This window comes from Marmota monax, unplaced genomic scaffold (genome assembly GCF_021218885.2).
Source record: "Marmota monax isolate L192 unplaced genomic scaffold, Marmota_monax_Labrador192_F-V1.1 WCK01_AAM20220418_F8-fsc00040, whole genome shotgun sequence".
In the NCBI taxonomy this organism is placed as follows: Eukaryota; Metazoa; Chordata; class Mammalia; order Rodentia; family Sciuridae; genus Marmota; species Marmota monax.
The window spans coordinates 6,025,341-6,045,713 of NW_026692782.1; the positions used below are offsets into that span (position 1 = coordinate 6,025,341).

Genomic DNA, 20,373 nt, shown 5'->3' on the forward strand with positions numbered 1-20,373 from the left:
TGTCAAGGAAGTTGAAGTTTTAAGAGAAACCTTGGGTTAAAAATGATGGAAGGAACAGCTGTAAAATGAATAATGTAGGAGAGATGACTTTTAATACAATTTTTAAAAATTTTTTATCAGTAATAATACATCTTTTCAAGTCAAGATATAATATACCTTTTCAAGTCAAGGTAATGTAGGCCTTGGACCCTAGCACATGTTTGCTATCACTATAAACTAGTCAACTCTCCTAGAAAGCAAATAAGTCATTCATTAAGAGGTATCCAAAAACCATAAAAGCTTAAAGTATTGATCTTGAAAATACACTTCTATAAATTCACCCAGAGAAAATAATTCCAAAAACAGAACATGCTTATCAACCAATGAACTTTAAACAGAAACAATTCATGATCCAACAACATGGCAACAAGTGAGTAAATTGTAGCAAATACACATGATAAAATGTTATGATCAGTAATAATGAAAACTATAAGACTAACTGCAAAAATAACATTTATAAAATGTTTGCTATAACATACAACCATATTATAGAATTAAATGAGATACAACTTTAACATATGACCATATTAGGAAAACTTAATGGAAATCAAGTCACACGAAGAACAAACACAATTTCTTCTAACACACAGTGGACATAAGTAAAGAAAGTGACCTACTGGTCTCATTGATCATGGTTCCTGCCCTTACGTTCTTCAGTTCTATAGCTGGTAGCACTAGATCTGGATTCAACTGCCTCTAGTCAGAGACAATATCCAGGTCTACTTAAGCAGCTCAACACAGCTGACTTTATGCCCGTGCTTATGTGACTGGGCGCTACAATACATTGCTCCCCAGTCCCAGTTCCCGCCTACCTGCCCTCCTTACCTCTAACTAGGGACCTTGTCCTATTAGGCGTCAGTTCCCCACTCTACCTTGCTGTGCACTGACCAGTTCTCCCAGACCCCAAACTCTTGTCCCTTGTTCCTTGTTCAGGACATATGGAGAACTTGCTCTCGGACTCTCCTTTTGTCTCATTCCAGCCAGGACCTTTATGTAGTTCAGCTTTCACTCATCACAGGCCCTGTCTATCCTAATGAGCACTGATTCACTCACTATTTATTTACCAGGCACCTAATATGTACCAATTTCTAGTCTAGGTTCCAGAGATATGGCAGTGAACAAAACATACAAATATACCAGCCATCTAAGAGCTCAAATTCTAACAGGTAGTGAGTGCTTCCATTTATTAAGGTATATACAGTTTCCCTCATTCCAACACTCCTGCCCTTGAAAGTGGTCTTTGTATCCCAATGTCTGTATTCCACAGGCACAGAGGGAATGAAGCTGGGAGACGTAGGAGCTGTAGACATTAATCCCAATCTGTCACTGAGTTCCTATAAAATCTTGGGGCAGAATAGTTAATATGAAAAGAATGCAAAATGAAAACCACACTATAGGTTTTAATCAGGAAGTCTGGGCTTGGATCTGGATAGTTTCACCCTAGCTGTGTGATCCTAGAAAATCACTCAGCCCCTCTGAGCTACAATCTTCTCATCTGTAGAAACACTTCTTTCTCCAGGATGTTATAAAAACTAAATGAGGTCAGTGCTTGGCAAAGTGACTGAAACACAAGGCAGACAGTCCCTTCTTCCCAAGTGAATAATGTGTACTATTTCTATTATCATTTATAAGAATCCAATACTTCAATCTCCTCTCCTTTGGCCCCTTCTCTTTAAAATCACTACAAATTTCTAAAAAATGACTTCAAGTCTCTCAACAAATGTTGTTTTGCTCCTAATAATCAAAATCTCCTTCTGTATCTCCAATGGATCCTTCAGAATTCCTTCCTTCCCCTCAGAATTCCTTGAATAACTAAAGAACAGACTAACATGAGTTCACACCTACCTTCCAAAAACAGAATTTAAACGATTTAAATTATGGTGGTAAGTTGAGACATCAAAAGAAAAAATAAGGACCAAAATGTACCTTCAGTAGCCTCAAAACTCTTTTTAAAAATTAAAATATAGCCAGGCATAGTAGTGCATGCCTATAACCCCAGCAGCTTGAGAGGCTGAGGCAGGAGGATGGCAAGGTCAAAGCCAGCCTCAGCAACTTATTGAGGACTTAAGCAATTTAGTGAGATCCTTTCTCAAAATTAAAAAAAAAAAAAAAAAAAGGTTGGGGATGTGGCTCAGTGGGTTCAAATCCTGCACCAAAAATAAATAAATAAAAATAAAAATAAAATAAAATATAAGAAAGCAAGTTTAAGAGACCAAAATTATCAGTTAACTCAAAAAACAGAGGTTAAGACATGAGACTCGGGGCTGGGGATGTGGCTCAAGCAGTAGCGCGCTCGCCTGGCATGTGTGCAGCCCGAGTTCGATCCTCAGCACCACATACAAACAAAGATGTTGTGTCCGCCGAGAACTAAAATAAATAAATATTTAAAAAAAAAAAAAAAAAAAAAAAAGACATGAGACTCTTAATACAAGAAGATATCTCTTGCTTTTCAAAGGTGGTGCATGGGTATCTTTATAACAACTGTGGATGGTAACTGACAAATTACATGCCAAATACAATTGTCAAAATAATTTGTCTTCATTTCTTTCTTTTTGTGGCAGTCATGCCCTAGGCCAGGGGAAGTAATCCAAACATCTCCCCGGGGCACCGTATTACTACATCACATACTACTCCTTCCTCTTTTTTCTTCCTATTCTTTCCTCTTTTTCTCTCTCCTTCTTGCCTTTTCCTCTATGATTGCACCTTTTCCATAATCTTTCTAAACTGATTTGCACCATTCTGAGTATATGCCTTTATCTAAAAAAAAAAAATGTCAGTTTTGATCTATGGTATGTGAATTATACCTAAAGTACTTAAAACCCATGCTAAGGGGTTGTGGTTGCAGCTCAATGGTATAGCCCTTGCCTAGCAGGCAGGAGGCCCTTGGATCAAAACCTAGCAACACACACACACACACACACACACACACCACTAAGATATGAACCATCAAAGGTTGGTACTCATAAACAGAGTTTTACAATGGAAAATAATAACCAAAAATAAGAAGTAAACAAAAATAAAATGAAATTAACTTCTTGACCCAATTTCTACACTAGTATTCATAAACTTAACTTAAAACAGGGTTTGCTAACTTTGTGAATACATGTTAGTGATATAGCTACATGCTATTTTCACAAGAAATAAAGTATTAGTAAATTGTATATTCTAAGGAAAGGCACGAGTACCCTTAAACCAGATTATCAAAAGCACAGTAAATTTACTAACCTAACAATGAAATTAGGATATCCAAGTTCAAAAGGTAATCATATTTTCAAAAATTGTATCTCAAAATTCCTAGAGTTTAAGCTTTTGGCTAACCTCAGGCCAAACATGCCAGAACCATAGGTAATTTAACTCTAGACTCTTTATCACCTAGACTGAATTGGAGACATACCATGCCTGAACAGTGGCAACCAGCCTGATCCAAATGTGCTAGCTCCACACCTAAACAACATAAAGCAAGTATGAAAGATCAAGGGGCAAAAAGTCCGGGGGGGGCTGGGGTTGTGGCTCAGTGGTAGAGTGCTTGCCTTGCATGTGTGAGGCACTGGGGTTTGATTCTCAGCACCACATATAAGCAAATAAAGGTCTGTCAACAACTAAAAAAAAAGGAAGAAGAAAAGAAAAAAAGTCCACCTAATAAGAACATTTACTTGTATTTTCTCATTACTGCTCAAATTACTACAATGCTATTATAACATTCTAAGTCATAATCAGGATGAAGTCATTTTTGATTCATCAAGATAAATGCTTTTTACATACCACACAAAGTTACTTGAAACATAAATCTCAAAATAATTCAACTCTGTGGACATCTTCAAAGATTATATACCTTATATGCCAAACCCTTTTGCTCACAAAGGACTTACTCTATCTCAGAAGGGAAACAGAACACACATATAAAGCCATAAAAAGTAACTTACTTACTAATGCTTCTGAAGTACCTACCTTTGTCCCAAACAAGAACTTTAAATACTCATCTAGTTTTATGAAATGTCCTAATAATAAGGTTTCTAAGGTTTTCTCAAACTAGCTGACTCCAGTGCCTTTTCATACTAAATTATAAGTTTTTCATTTGTTTTATACTCTTAACTTATGGAGTAAAACATAACTGAATTGGAATATTTGGAAAACAGATGTTCTAGATGGTCAAATATTTTGATCAAAATCATGATTACCAAATTCAGACTTAAAACATGACACAACACCCCAACTTAATTGTAAATAATTTAAAATTTTATGCCTCTGGATAATAAGAGACTTATTAGTATCCTGATGAAGTGATAAATACCAGGTTAAAAGATTTCTGGGTATTAGAGTAATAGATAATGCACTCCAGTGATAGGATTTTCCATTGATATACCATAAATCACACTAATCCTGAAGGTTTGACTCAAACAATTTTTATGTATATTTTTGTTTTAACCTTTGCTTTGCAAGCGCACCATCTGCCAAACCCTTTTGCTCACAAAGGACTTACTCTATCTCAGAAGGGAAACAGAACACAAATGGAAAAGCAATAAGCCCTCCATAGACTGCTGGGGAAAAAATCACTTTCCTTCTCAGGCACTATCCATCAAACCAATGGAACGGGTTGTAATAACTCAAAGATAGCACATGGTACTACAATCACCCCAGAGTGTTGTCTCCACACTAACTCACACACACATAAGACTCAGTGAGTAAAGAGAACCTTATGAAAAATTAAGAATATTTTTATATGTCCTGATTCAGAACATAAAAGAGTAAGGGAAAGGTTAGATGAGCCATTTTCTACCCAGTGGTCTCAAACAATCTTAATGACTTCTTCTTCTCCTTCATGGCCTCAAGTCTTTTATTGCTGCACATTTCTTATTTCTACTTAATATTCACTGGGAATTTTAAAATTTTTGCAAGTTTTAACTGGTACATTTTATAGCATTTCTATGACGCAGCAAAGCATTATTAGCCTCATTTAATTGCTGGGAAACAGACAGAAAGGTTAATGTCTTACTCAAGGCCATTCTTGTAGTCAATGGTAAGTTTAAGAGTTGAGCTCTGAATTCTAATATGATAATTAGCTAGAGTCCACTGGCCCATGAAGCTTTCCAGCACAGAACCATTCCAAGGGCTTATTATTATTTTCCGGGTTGTTCAATTTAACCTAAATATGCAGCTTTATACATTAATTTAAATAATTTTATCCTAGGAGGCCACTGAAAATACTTACGAAACTGCTCAGTAGATGTTTTTGTTCTCCTTGAAGATGAGTCTTGTACTGAACTTCGTTAACTCCTTTAGTATTTGGGCAACTTCTAAATGAGTGGCTGGGAATGAAGAATGGTCATCCAATCAAGATGACTGAAGGGCAATGTGGAGCAGATCTGGAATGTGGCTGTAACTAAACTTAAAACACAATCAAGTGTATGGTTACAGTTTCTATCAGAAAAAAAAAAATTTTAATATAAGGTTTAAAATGGTCTGCATTATTCAATCTCCAAAAGGAGATGCATAAAAATCCAAAATACTAGGGACTCTGCTCTCTAGCTGGGAATCATTACTGTTGAGCAACTATGGCTGGCAGAGTTTATCATATCCTCAAGTCAACTACTATACTGCAAAAAATTCAGAAGTGAATTATCTGAAGAGCAATTATTATGCAAGATGGCGAGATACTGGATTTCATGGTACACGTCAATTAAAACACAGGTTCCATGATGGGGCAATAGTTCAGAAGGGCCCTTTCTTATCCCTTTGAACTAAAATGCCCTCCCTGTGATTCTGTGCTCACCAAAATGATCCTCTGATTACAAATTCTATCACTTATGTACCTAGACTCTGGAATCTGAGTAGAACTTCTTATTCTTAATCTTTTTAAGTGCTTTTAATAACGTACTAAATTTATTTCTTGGACCACTGATCACCAACAACACCTAAGGAAAAAAAAAATGCTTCTTCAATGCCAGAAATGTTATTCCCCATTGATGCTTCTTTTTTCCCAAAACCCACCTTCTCTGAAGTCCTCTCACCCTCGTTACTGGGATTATCTTGCAATATCTCAGTCAGGTCCCATTCATTTACTGATCACTTTTTCAAACCTAAATCACTGTTCTCTACCACAATTTAACAATTTTTGATAACAAACATCCAACCAGAGAGACCACCTCAGTTTTTTAATTCCAACCATCTCTTCCTCTTCCTCAAATACTACTCATGCAATTTTGTTCTAGACTTTGTTATACCAGAAAGAGGAAGAGGAAGAAAATGTGGATTATAGCTAATCACCCATCCAAGCTTACTTAGTCTTAGCCAATCTTCAACCAATGTGTAAATTCCTAAGGATCAATAGATTTTTTTTTTTTATTAAGCCATGGAGCTTGGCACAGTTTGTTTCACAGCATTTTTATGACAACAGCTAACTAATACATTCATCACCTCCGTAACACTATATATAAGTGGCTAAATATGGCTTAAGAACATCACATAACCACTCTTGCTGATCTTTATGACTAACAAATCTCAGGTGAGCTCCCAATATGGCCTGATAATTCTCCTACACTTCACTCGTAGAAGAATCCACCTGCATCGACCTGCATCCCTTTCAAGACTATGATTAAATATCTTATTAAATATCTTATTAAAATATCTCCCTTTTCTTCATCTTCCTTTTGGCTGATGACTTGTCACAGTCTTTATAAAGAGATGCAAACTGGAGGTACCTAACCTTTCCACTAGTCAAGCCACTAACCTGATTTCACCTGTAAGCAGTCTGTCTCTCCTCTGGTTAATGATGTGGCACATATTCTAGCTCGTACCCAAGACAAAACCCTCTATTTATTTTAGATCTCAACCCTGCTCACTTTTGTAAGGACTTCCCAATTACACCTTTTCTCTCATCGTCATTTGCTTTTCTAATGGGTCATTCTAGCTAATATATAAATGTGCTTTAACATATTGCCATATAAAAAAAAATCCCTCCCCCAAACCCACTGACCCTTTCAGCCAGCACACTGCTATCCACCTTCATCGCAGTGTTTTGAAGGGGTTCTCTGTGCTCTCTTAAGTCTACTTCTCCTCAGCACACTCCAATCCAGCTTTCATTTTCACCATCACATCTAAATAGGTTTTTTTCAAGGTCATTGAAGACGAGTAAAACCCTATAATTCACCATCCCCACTCGAATATTTCTGAGTAAATAAGGACCAAAAGTTCTAGACTATCCTGGGAAACTCTTTAGAAAGCTCCTGTCTCAAAATAAAAAATTAAAAGGGCTGGGTGTATAGCTCAGTAGTAGAACACCCCTGGGTTTAATCCCTAGTACTGAGGGGAGGGGGGAACCCATGAGTAAATTTCATTGGCTCTACCTCCAAATATCTCCCAAATCTGACCACTGTTCACCATCTCATACCCAAAACCTATACCCAACCCACACATTCTCTAACTTAGGCAACTCCAACAGATATTTAAATGAACTTCCAACTTTTATTATTACCTCCTAAAGTCCTTCCTCCACACAGCAGTTGAACACAGAAGCAATCTGTATAAAGCATAAACCCCTTCTAAAGCCTGACAAACAGAACAAATCCAACCTCATTACCATAGTTTACAAATCCTACTTTTTCTGATCTGATTTTCAGTTTCATATTTTTCTACTCTCTCCATAATCTACTCTCCTTAAATAATAATGCTTTTTTTCCTCCTGACTCTTAAATATGCCAAACTCATTCTCAGGTCTTTTGTACTTCTGGGTGGAATGTTCTCTGCCTTGATCTTTGCCTCACTCCCTACTTCCTTTCATTCAGCTCTGCTCAAATGACTTCTCCCCAGAGAATGGCCATGCAAATTTATCTGTGGGTTTATTATTTGTCTTGCCCTGACTTCTCTTCCACTGGCTTTCAAGACAGTAATCTTCTTGTCAACCCTGCTTGACTCTGCATTTGTCAGTGGCTAAAACACTGCCTAGCATATACAGATGACCCATAAATGTTTAATAAACTATTGATTAAAAACTGGAATTCATCAGGATCAATACTGGCAGTGGAAGAAAACATGCAAACTCAACAGCTTAGAAGCAGGGAAGGAAAAAGGCAAGTCATGTAAAAAAAAGCAGTAAAATAGCTATCAATTCTTACCTGATCTAGCTTAGTCTAGGTACAGATCTTACAAACCTTACAAATCTTACAAAACTTGAAGAAGTTTAGTCCAATTTGGTCCTAAAACAATCCTAACCAAGACTGTCAAGTTTACTTGGCACCTAATCAGTGTTTATGGTCTGGCATTAATCTTACTGTCCTAAACATGGTATGCTCTCCTAAGCACATTAATGCTTACCAAGCCTTGACATGAGCCCCAAAGCCCCAAACGACAAGTCCCAGATTCTAGGCTTGCTGTCCAATTGCTTATAGGAAGACTCTCCTAACTTTAGTTGACTCTATCTATCATGATAATCACCTAGTCCCTACCAAGTCTCTTTGCAGATAAGCTAGAAAATAGGAGCTATAGGCTTGAATCAGTATGCACCCAGGACAGCTCTTTCTGGATCAAAGACACTGTAAGCAGTCTAACAGTAGGTACCACCGCCACTAACACCATGACACTCCCACTGCCATGCCCCCAGAACTAAATTTGTCACTCACTCTTGAACATTTTAATTTGGACTGTATACTACCCTCAATTTTAAAAATGGTTATTAAGTGCTTGTTCCCTTAGGTCAGTGTTCCTATTCTTAGTCCCACTCATTTCTGGCTCAAATTCTAATCCCAACCAGGTTTTTGGTGAGGTCTATGTCTCACTTTTACATAAACCAGTTATCTCATAATTATGTTCCACAAGTTCTTATGTAAGAAATAATAGCATTATCCTTCTTTTACAGACAAGAAAAAATGGTCAAGGAGGTTAACCAATTTGCACAAGGTTACATGTCACTGAAATGCCACAGCTAAGATCCAAACTCAGTCAAGTATATATTTATTACGCTCTGTTCCTATTCATTTTTTGTAGCACCAAGACTTAAGCAGATACTACACCAACATTTGTTTAACTGATAGGTTATCTTAAATGACTGGTTTTTAAAAATCTAATGGGAATTTCATTTCAGTGTTTACCTATGTAATACAGAAATACACACAGCAAAAGCACCCTTTGCCAACCTCCCCTTAATCCATGTCCCTAATTAACCAACTCTTCCCATGACCTCAGAAAAGCATATTCTGTAATATACTTGCACATATTTGCTCTGCCAGGTGAGCTGTATTTTACCAACACACACACACACACACACACATATATGCTGGATTTGCTCCCACATCTATTTATGACAACTGTACTTGTTATTAAAATTACATAATTTAAATGAATATATGTAATCCAATAAAATGTGAATGGAAAAAGAGTTGTTTCTATGAAAACTAAGCTGATTGCTTTAGAGTGACTTGTGACTGCACAAAAATAATTTGTGTATCAAAGTAGGTGTAGAAGGAATGAAAAATAAAGTATATAATTCAAAGATGACAATGCACTGAGGTTTCTTTTCAAGTGTCTCAGTTTTTGCTATATTTTTTCAAAAACTGGAAAATTATAGTTCATGCAAGATTATGGTTTGGTTTGTGCAAGAAAGAACATGTATGTCTCCAATCACTTGATCGTGCTTAGTTTTAGAATAAGATTGATAAACAGTTGTACATTTATATGTCTTAGGTTAAAAAAATATCTAGGATATGCACATATTCTTTTTCAATGATTTTCCACTTAATAGTCTTTTATTGATTAAGTCAGCTTAATTAAATTTTTTTTTTTATTATGCCAGTGGGCCTGCTACCAGGTAAGACCCTTTATGCAATATACTCCTTTTAGGAACACTACATGGATAAAACACTATACAACATCACTTCTAGCACTTCAAAAACAACCTGTTTTACACCAATAAAACGAGATACCCTATGCTGAATTTTCTTCTGTACTGAAATTTTGTTAAAAATTCAGTGCGTGTGTTACCAATAATCATAAAACACTCATCTGAATTCTGTTCCATTTCTAAAAAGATGAGATACTTCTGTCTCAAATAATTCTTACTTGTGCAACACAGAAGTTTCATGAACTGTTCAAAGCCATTCATTCAAAATTATCTGATATTTCTTAAATTCTTCTGAAATGAAAATGTATTAATATTGACAGTACTTTTTGACAAACATTTATAATATTAACTTGAAAATTAGAGCACTTCTTCTATTGGCACTGTTTATTAAAATCCTTATCTTTGTTTTTCACACTTACATCAAGTGAAAAACTCTTGCCTATTTTTAGCAAGCCAAAACAACGATGCAAAAGCTGTCAAAATGTATGTAACAAAACTACAAATTTAGCAATGAAGTAAATGCTTTAAAAAATTCAAGATCTAAAGATATTCCAAAAATGTTCAAATAACTTTTGAATAATGAACAAATTTTTTCCGTTACAAAGGTATTTATACTTCCAATTCACAAAATCTCTTAAATTTGTAAGCAATATCAATTAGTTAACAACTTCATAGCTGCTATGATGTTGAAAAAATACTTAACCTTTCTAGGCCTATTTCTTCTATTTAAAATTGGGTTAATACCTAACTTACATGGCATAAAAAACATCAAATGAGATACACATGCACACACATAATGCCAAGCAAATAGTTGAAGATATATACATTTGAAAATTCTGTTTAATACATATTCATATATACACATACACATATTTATATTTTTTTATATCTAAAGGCAAGTTTTTGCTTCTGGTTTGTGTTTGTTCATTCATTCATGGTACTGGGATTGATGGATCATGGTACTGTCTGTTTTTATTTTTGTTTGTGGTACCCAGGGGTACAAACCACTGAACTGCATCCCTAGCCTTTTTTTTAGAAAGGGTCTCACTAAGTTGACCAAGTTGGCATGAACTTGTGATCCTCCTGCCTCAGTCTCTCAAAAAACTGGGATTACAGGAATGCACCATCACTCCAGGCCAAAGCCAGGTATTCTAACAATGAGGAAGGAGCAACAAAGGTACACAAATTCTCTGAAAATATGCAAAGCTTGGTGTACACAGGCTTACATGCCATTTCCTTAGGAAAGGGTCAACAGTTTTTCATCAGATTTTTCAAAGGCATCCATGACTCCCAAAAGTTCAAAAGCCTACTTTATGGTACACTTTAGCTTTATTTTCTCTACTCCCCGGATATATAAAGTTTATAAAGTTTGTTTGAAAACTCTAGAGTTTGTTAAATTTTAATTTACTCAGCAGCAACAAGGAAGTTGAATTAAAAGCATAGTCACGGGGGCCGGGGTTGTAGCTTAGCTGTAAAGCACTAGTCTAGCACGTGCAAGGCACTGGGTTCAATCCTCAGTACCACATAAAAATAAATAAATAAATGTCCAACTACAACTAAAAAGATATATATATTTAAAAAAAAAAAAAGCATAGTCATGATAAAAATGTTTTTCTTCTCTCTTTAGAAAAACTAAATTACTATAAATTTGTTTAGCTCAAATTATCATCCAACTTTGCCATAAATAAAATCAAAACCCAAACTTTAAAAACCTAGCAAAAAAAAAAAAAATCAGTGAAACACACACACAAAATCAGAGAAACCTGAAATAGCCTCATTGCTTACATAACACAGTAACACTTGTTCCTTCGTTGGAGTTAATTTTTGAAATTACTCATTCCCTCACTCTGACTCAAAGTCAACAGCCTTCACTTCAAACAGCTATGATGTTGTTTCAAACCTGTATAATAAGGAGATCATATGGTGCCATAGAAGGGAACAAAACCAGGAATCACAGAAAGAAGGGTTATGGTGCTGTGCTAACTCTTGGGCAGGTAAAACTCAGCATCCTATCGTGCTATGAGTTCTCCAGAAAAACATGGAAATCCCAAAGACACTTGCTTCCTTATGTACTGCACTTTATTATTAAAACAGAAACTTAAAAACAAAAAAAGGTAGGTCACCTAGCAAAAGATTTTATTCTAGGTCTAATGAGAAAATATACCAACAACAATAAATATTTGAATTACAGAAAATTCTGTCCCCACTTTCAACACTCTAAAGAAATACACTCAGAGCAGTTCCACTGTAAGGCATAGTCATTTAAAACTTCAGCTTAACATTTTAATAACACCAGATAACTCACTCTACCATGCTGCTCCTTTACTTAAAAAGTGTATGGCACTTTACAAGAATTACTTAACAAAGTATAGACAGATAAAACAGAGGCAAGAGCAGTTTGGTATATCTTGATATGCAAAATTTCATTTTTTTAGTTCATTGGAAAATACTTGTTATGGAACGGGCAGCTTATTTTAAGCAGTTTTATTTCTAAACTGCCTTTTCCCGAAACAAGTGCTTTTCAAAGGACTATAAAATAGGACTTTACATACGGATATCCCTATGCTAAGAGACAATCCTCCCCCTCTAAAAAAATAAACTATACAAATGTTAAGAATTTTTAACAAGTCTGCCAAATGCAACTCTTAGAATATATTTCTATAAGAGCTAAGCAATGTAAACAAAAGGCAAATTAGCAAGGCAAGAGGTTTTCTGAAAGGCTGTGACTAATATTTCAGAATAGAAATGTGATAGTTATTAAAAGAAACATGAGAGTTTTCTAATTCCTAATAGGCCAATGTCCCCATTGTGAGAACTACTACAAATAGCATTCAGGGCTGAACTCACAGTTTGGTCTCTTAGGCCTAAATCATCTTTAGCAATTTTCCCCCATGTGGCCCATTATGTGAATCAAAGAACTCAGTAATTCATTTGATGAAGATAGATATAGGACACAATGAGAGCCATGCATGCACTAAAATCAATAAAGAAGCAAAAAAGAAACCAAGATAAATTCTTGTTGAAAACAATGCCCCAGAATCCAGCAAATAGTTTGACTACATAAAAAAGTCCAGAATGAGCTGTCATGTCAATACTACGATTTCAGGACACATCCCAACATGTTCTTCCATGCTAACCAACATTCATCATGTTAACCAACATTCATCTAGCATATGATTAATATACCTTTATATACCACCCCAATATTCATGGAGGTTTTTCAAATGCTTTACCTCATAAACAGGATTTCCAAGCAACAGCTACTGAGAAAAGCTGGAGACATTATCCCTGCCCATATTTCACATTTAACAAACCACAGCATGTCTTAGCAAGTTCAAACACAAACTACAAATATTTTGTAGTATATTTCAATTAGCTAGAAGGGATAAAAGATTAAACCCTGAAGTCCTATTTGTGCAAGCAGAATTTACAAATTATTTAAGAATTTACTTCTAAGTTCTTTCTATTGTCTTCAAAACACAGTGTTCCAACTAAAAAGACTATAAATAAACACAAATATTTTGAAGGTAATTTGGTATCCAATTTAAGGAATTTAGCCTATGAAATTTTTGAATACAAATATCAAAACATCCATTCACTATAGCATTTTTATAAAGGTGAAAAATCACACATGCTACCACCATATGGGCTACCACCCAAAAGAATGATCCAAACCTACAGGTATTATAATATTAAAGACCGAAATACTTTGTTCAGTTAAAAAAGCAAGCCATAGACCAAGTATAAAAGAAACATAATTATCACGTAAAGAAAACTCTATGTGTGCGCACACACATACACCTTTGAATGAATGCATGCGAAATGGTCTGAAAGGATTCATCCCTACAGATAACAGAAGTTACACTCTGGGGAAGAAGAGTAGCTCAACATGTGTAGGATAGGATAGGTCAAAAAATCCGAGGAGGAAATTTCACTTTTTATTCCACATCCATTTGTATTATTTGGGGGGGGGGGGGATATATATAATGTTTTTTAAGAAAGAAAGATACAGTGTCAATTTTTAGCTAAGTTGCAGAATTACTTAAAGAGAATGGCAAAACAGAGTAAAAAGACCACTGGCGGTCAAAAACATCCTTTCTAGACATTACCCTTCAAAGGAATAAAGAAAAATTCTGGGCAGTATCAATCAGTAGTGATAAATGAATATGACAGTATTTTCATGAAAGAACAAGCAACACTCCAAATACTAAAGGATTTGTAACTCAAATCTTTAAGAATACAAAAGATACTGAAATCACAAACATTATTAAAAAGATGCAATCATTCCAAATGTCCCTTAGAATTACAATCTAAACAACAAATCCTGCTACTTTGATACAAAATATATACTGTGTGGGTATGCTTTTTTGATTTAAAAAACTGCATGTATAAAGAACTAAAAGATGCAAAGTGTTCGCTCTTACCTGTACATTTTCTTCTGTAACCTGAATTTCTGCAGTGTAAACATAATCAATTAGCATCCTCAGGGTCCAGCCGTCCACCTCTTTTATCCGAACTCTCTTTGCTCGGCTCTCACTCATCTCACCTAAAACACGAAGAAGTAAAGCCAGACACTGCTATGGAAATATCAGTGCCAAGACAAACGGATCCACCTTCTTGTCACACTCTGTATTAGGAAAGCAACATGACCAGCCAATTTTGCTACCCTAAAACACTCCCCTAACTCTCCCAAAAGCTTACCTGAGGCAAATCACAAAATGTACTTCTGCTACCCACTTGTACCTGAAAAATTGCGTCACAACAATGAACATGTCATGTGTCCAGTTGCATAAACTACAACACCTGTTGCTGTATTATCAGTATCTGATGCTATCCATGCTTTTAAACAGTGTATTTTATGAATTTCTAGTCATTACTAGAAGAAGAATGTCATTTCCTTTGGCTAATGGCAATAAGCACTTGCTGAAAAGGACCCACTTGGTTAGTTCATTCATGCAGCAAACAGATGCCTGACAGGAGCCTATGAGGCCTATACCAGACACAGAGACTCAACCCTCAGTGGGAGATCAGAAGCCTTATGCAGGAAACAAGGAAAAAACAAATTACATAAGATGCTGAGATTAGTCAATGGCAAAAGCTTGTTACAGAGATCTTCCAGCCCACATTCAATTCCTGTTTGTTGTTTGCAATAACCTCATCCTGAGGTCATTTCCATACCAGTACTTATTACCATACTCAGGTACCCTTTTGCCACACTGCCTGACAAAAAGTGGCACAAGACTTCCTCCTAATACCCACTGTGGAAAGAAATAAGGAATTAGAACAAGAGGCAAAACAGAGAATGGATGAGCTCTAAACGAATGGGGCTTGAGGAAAATAGGAGTAGGTTTGAGCGTCTAAGGTATATAACAAAATGGCCTAAGATATAAGAAGACACAAGCAATTGGATGTGGAGGAAAGAAAATCTTAAATTTTCAAATCATAAACTAAAAGGGCAATCCAAGAATAATTCTGAGTGCCATGAGACACACTCAGCAAAAAGATCTGCTTCTAGAATTTACTAGGTTTTAAAGTTAAAGAAGCTGGGTGTGGTGATGCATGCCTCTAATCCCAGCCACTCAGCAGGAGGATCACAAGTTCAAAGCCAGTCTCAGCAATTTAACGAGGTCCTAAGCAACTTAGTGAGACCCTGTCTCAAATAAAGAATAAAAAGGGCTGGGGATGTGGCTCAGTAGTTAAGCACCCCTGTATTCAATCACTGGTATGTACATATGTATAAATAAATGAATAAATGAATGAATGAATAAAGTTAAAGGCATAAAAAATCATGCCACCATTGATTTCCCTGACCTCAATCTATTTTTCTCCCACTAAAAAATTATAGTGACTTTAAGATTTCTTGAAAATTCATTTCTTTTTCAGATGTGGTGTGCTGTCAGTGATCATAAACTATCAGAAAAACCTATGGGACTTCATAATTACACAAAATTCTTTGCAAACAAAAACCCTGAGAGGAAAGAAATAATAATCGTGATGTACATTTAACGGCATGCTTCCCCAGAGATTATCTGACAAGATCTCAGAAAGAAGCTATTCCTCTTAAAGCTAAAATATCTTGAAAACTACCCTGCTACTTCCCAGGGGGAAAACATTCATCTGTACTACAAGGGAAGGAGGCTGTTAATGAGAAGGAACACATGGCCTATACAACAGGGAAAAAAAAGAAACTGCAAATTCTTTTTCTTTCTCTTTAAAGAAAGAAGAGAATGGAGGAATATGGAAAAATAATTCAAATTCATCTGTTTATATGGCACCTTCCTGTATTCTATATTTTGTGGACAGAGGGGGTTTGCATAATCTGAAGTTAGGACACTATGGTGAGTCCCACTTGAATGTATACAGTAGGCTGTGTCTAACTACCTCATCTACAGGGCCCCTGTGATGTGCAACGTCCTGCAGGGCCTGCAGCCATCTGAGCATAAAGCCATGTACCTAGTTCTCAGGCATGACTTAGCTTAGACAAAACAAAAGCTGACTTTAATTTACATACATGACTGAAAAAACAGCCCCCTGCCAAACAATTTTTAATATTGTGGATTTGGGGGTATTGGAGATTGAACCCAGAAATGCTCTAAAACTGAACCACATCCTCAACCATTTTTATTTTGAGACAAGTTCTCACTAAGTTGTTGAGGCTGCCCTCAAACTGGCCACCCTCCTGCCTCAGCTTTCCAAGTCACTGGAATTACAAGCATGCACCACCATGTGCAATTTAATATTTTGAACTTTAAGGTATAGCTATACTATGTACTTTGTTAGTTTGCGTATTTCCTTATGTGTCATTTTTTAAATTATTTCCTCTGAAAATTTATCTGCTTCCAACAAATTCAATCTCAATTATATAGTGCTTTTAAAACTTCTTAATCTTTATTATTTCATATTAATTTAAAAAATAGTAATAAAAGCAAAAAGCTTGCCACTAACTGCATTAGTAAATTAAAAATTCTAACAATTATGAATCAAAGCACATACTAAAGAGAATTGTAAAAGCTACTTATATCTAATTCTCATTGTCATTGTTACATAGTATCTTAGTTACTGCCCTTTGCTGTTTATAGAGGAAATCTTTAAACAGTATGTTTTTGTGAGATTTATATTTGATAATGCATTTTTTAAAAGCTAATGATAGTGCACAGTTTTTCCTGTACCATTTGTAACTTCTCGCAGTCTCCCAACACATTAGTCTTTTGTTTATCTGTTTTGGTCACATATCTCCAAACCCATAATTAGATAACTCTGAAGATATACTGGGATATCCACAGGGATACTTATGCTAGAAACCTGAGTAAGATTCATCCTTGACTCTCCCCTCTTCCTTACCTCCCAGTCCCATCAATCACCAAAGCCTCAGATGGATATGAAACCAATCCCCCCACCTTCTCTCCATCCCTTCTAACACTGTGCCATTGGGGTCCTATCACCTCTTGCAACAGTACCACTCCCATTTCTTTTCCTGCTTCTTAGGCTAACTCCACAAATCTGACCACAACTCAAAATCCTTCAACTTCTCACAATTCAAGCACACCAACCCCTTCCATATCCAGCCTGATTCATTATCTAACCCTGTCTCTCTCCCCGTTTAGACTTAAAATACACGAATAAAGAATTGCTTGTAGTTTTCTACACACACCAAGCAATTTCTCACCTTTGTTGAGCTTTTTCCTGTGGCTCTCCCGCCATGCCCCCTTCCCCAGGTTAATCCCTACACACTCTTCAAGATTTAGGTAGAACCTCTTCAGGTAGCTTTATCGGGGGTGCTCCATGGATAGGTTAGGCCTTTATCCTAGATACAGTTGGGTTTCTCATGCAAATCCACTCTCTCAAAATCAACTCTTTACCTACTTTTCCACACCTGGGTTTTTGAGCTTGCTATGACAGTGCTTGACATACAGTAACCAAATAAATATTAGTTGAATGAATGAGTAAATAGATGAATGCAAAGTAAAATAAGTGCCAATTTAAAATGTAGCATCTTTCTAGGAATACAGCTCAGTGGTAGAGCATTTACCCAGCATGTGCAAAACTCTAGATTTGGTCACCAGTACCACCAAAACAAAAGAAGAAAGCAGCCGAGTTACTTAACATAATTAGTAACACATGTTAGTATTAATCTTGAACATGGGTACTCCAGCTATGAAGGATTTAAGTGAACAAATATTTACTGAAAATTCACTCTACATTTCAAACTGAACTAAGCACTTCCACAAGCAAATACTGTGTCATCTCTACGTAAAAAATGAAGTTCTCTGAATTGTAAAAGCTTAAAGACAGATGCTATATATAATATATAAGTATATATAATAAGAGATATGCAATAAAATATATAAAAGTAAATAAATAAAAACGTATATAATAAAAAGATAACATATTGTATTAATGTGTAATATATACAATATATATGATATATATCTTCAGGACACTGAAACTCTGAACAAACTGGTAACTTCATTTATCAATTCTGATAGGATAAATGGAAAGTGAATGAATAGGTTTAGGAGGACAAACCCTAAGATCTAATTCACTAAAAATAAATAAATAAGTAAGTAAATTAATTAACTAATTCTGATTCCAATTTTTATTATTGTTTACCAATAAAAAGTACTGGGGGAAAAAACACAATATAGAAGCTTTGACTATTCTGAATCCCTAAGAAATTAGAGACAAATTGATAACTATATTTAATAAATAAATTTTCTTCCATTGTTTTCCACTTGTCATTTAACCATTATTGCCCTTTTGTTCTTTGTGGTCTTGGGTTACAAAGAAGCTACTGGCACACAGGTAATTTCAGTCTGCCAAGGTGGCCCCAAAGCCCCAGAACTCTCTATGGTGGTCATGCTACACAACCTCCAAACTCTACAAATGATCTACGGCCAACATGGTAACCACATTCCCCAGTCAATTCTGTTTAGATTGGAGAGCTTCTGGAAAGGTTTCCTAGCTCCTCAAAAGAGAAGGGAAAATCCTCCTTCTGCTTCAAAATGTTGGTATTTCACTTTTGGAAGCACCTTATTACATTCAAAAGGAGAATAAACCTTAGGATAGTATCTCTGTTGAGGAAAGCAGGGTAGAGAAGGAAGCAGGTTCCTAAGGAAATTATCAAGCTGCAGATCAAGTCAGGCCTGGTGCCCAGCAACTTCTTACTAAACCCGTTTGGTATTTTCTATTGCAGCCTGAAGCATTCTGACCTACGCTCTTTATGTACAATGTCCTATTTAATTTTTTTCACAGACGTCATCGCTATCAGAAGTTATCTTTTCTGTACAAGTTTACTGACTTTCTAACCTTTCCTTCTCTCCCTGGGTAGAACAGTGAGAACAGGGATTTGTCTGCTTTGTAAATCTCTATGGTCACCAAAGCCTAGGAAAATGTCTAGCACATGGAAGAGGCTCAATAAATACTTCTTGATGAACAAAAGCAGAAATGTTAGACAAACATGACTACACATACAACTTTTAAAAACTGCATTTCTTAATCATTCAAATAATCACCTGTCTTTTCCGATTCTAATTTACCTTACTGAATCATGTTCATTGTGACAATAGTAATCAAAAAACACAAACACAAATGATAGAAATAAAACTTTTGCTATTTCCCACCAGATTTCCGAAATTTTAGCCCTGTGGCACTAAATAAACAGCCTTTTAAATACCACCTTTATAACAAACGAGTAATCTAAAAACACAAGAACCCAATTTCATGTGTTCTTTCTCAAGTAAAGGTTAAACCCGGCCTTGTTCTAAATAGGCTCACACTTCACAAAGTAAAACTGTGACTACATCATAGAATTATTTTTCACCTCCCTTCTCTACTCAAATACTTGGAACTACAATGAGTAACAGAATTCTATTTTAGGTATTTAATTTGAATGAAAATTTCACCTATGGTTTATGGTAAATTAAAAATAAGGGCCAAGAAAGAACAACTGCACATTCCTCATTTCCAAATAGGCTTGTCACCAGAAAACAACCTTGCCATGAATAAAAGAATATAAATAGACATGGTGTTTAACAGGATGGAAACATCCAAAGGTCTGCTTCTTGACCTTACTATATTTTTTACAATAAAGTTTAACAAGGCTGAAACCATGAACAACAGATAAAGAAATAATGGGCTGGGCACAGCAGTGTACACCTGCAATCCCAGCAATTTGGGAGACTGAGACAGGAGGATCAAAAATTCAAGGCCAGCCTCAGCAACTTAACAAGACCTTGAGCAACTTTGTGAGACCCCAGTCTCAAAATAAAAAATGAAAAGGGGCTGGGGAAGGGTGCAATGTAGCACACCTGTAATCCCAGCTCAGATGGCTGAGACAGAAGGATTGCAAGTTCAAAGCCAGACTCAGCAAAAAAAAAAAAAAAAAAAAAAAAAGTATGATTCTAAGCAACTCATGAGAACCTGTCTCTAAGTAAAATACAAAATAGGGCTGGGGATGTGGCTCAGTGGTCAAGCCACCCTGGGTTCAATCCCCTGTACCACAA

General features: G+C 35.9%; 1 protein-coding gene across 4 annotated transcripts in view; it reads right to left on the bottom strand.

The window, feature by feature from the left end:
* The window catches only part of Klhl2 (kelch like family member 2), a 101,714-nt gene that overhangs the window by 45,368 nt on the left and 35,973 nt on the right, over positions 1–20,373 (bottom strand). For 2 of the 4 annotated variants that reach the window (XM_046447780.2, XM_046447781.2), the window contains exon 4: positions 14,296–14,417. The exons of the other annotated variants lie outside the window; for them this stretch is intronic. In XM_046447780.2, the coding sequence (XP_046303736.1) occupies positions 14,296–14,417 (122 nt within the window). The remainder of the gene's footprint in view (positions 1–14,295; positions 14,418–20,373) is intronic. 4 annotated transcript variants of the gene reach the window in all.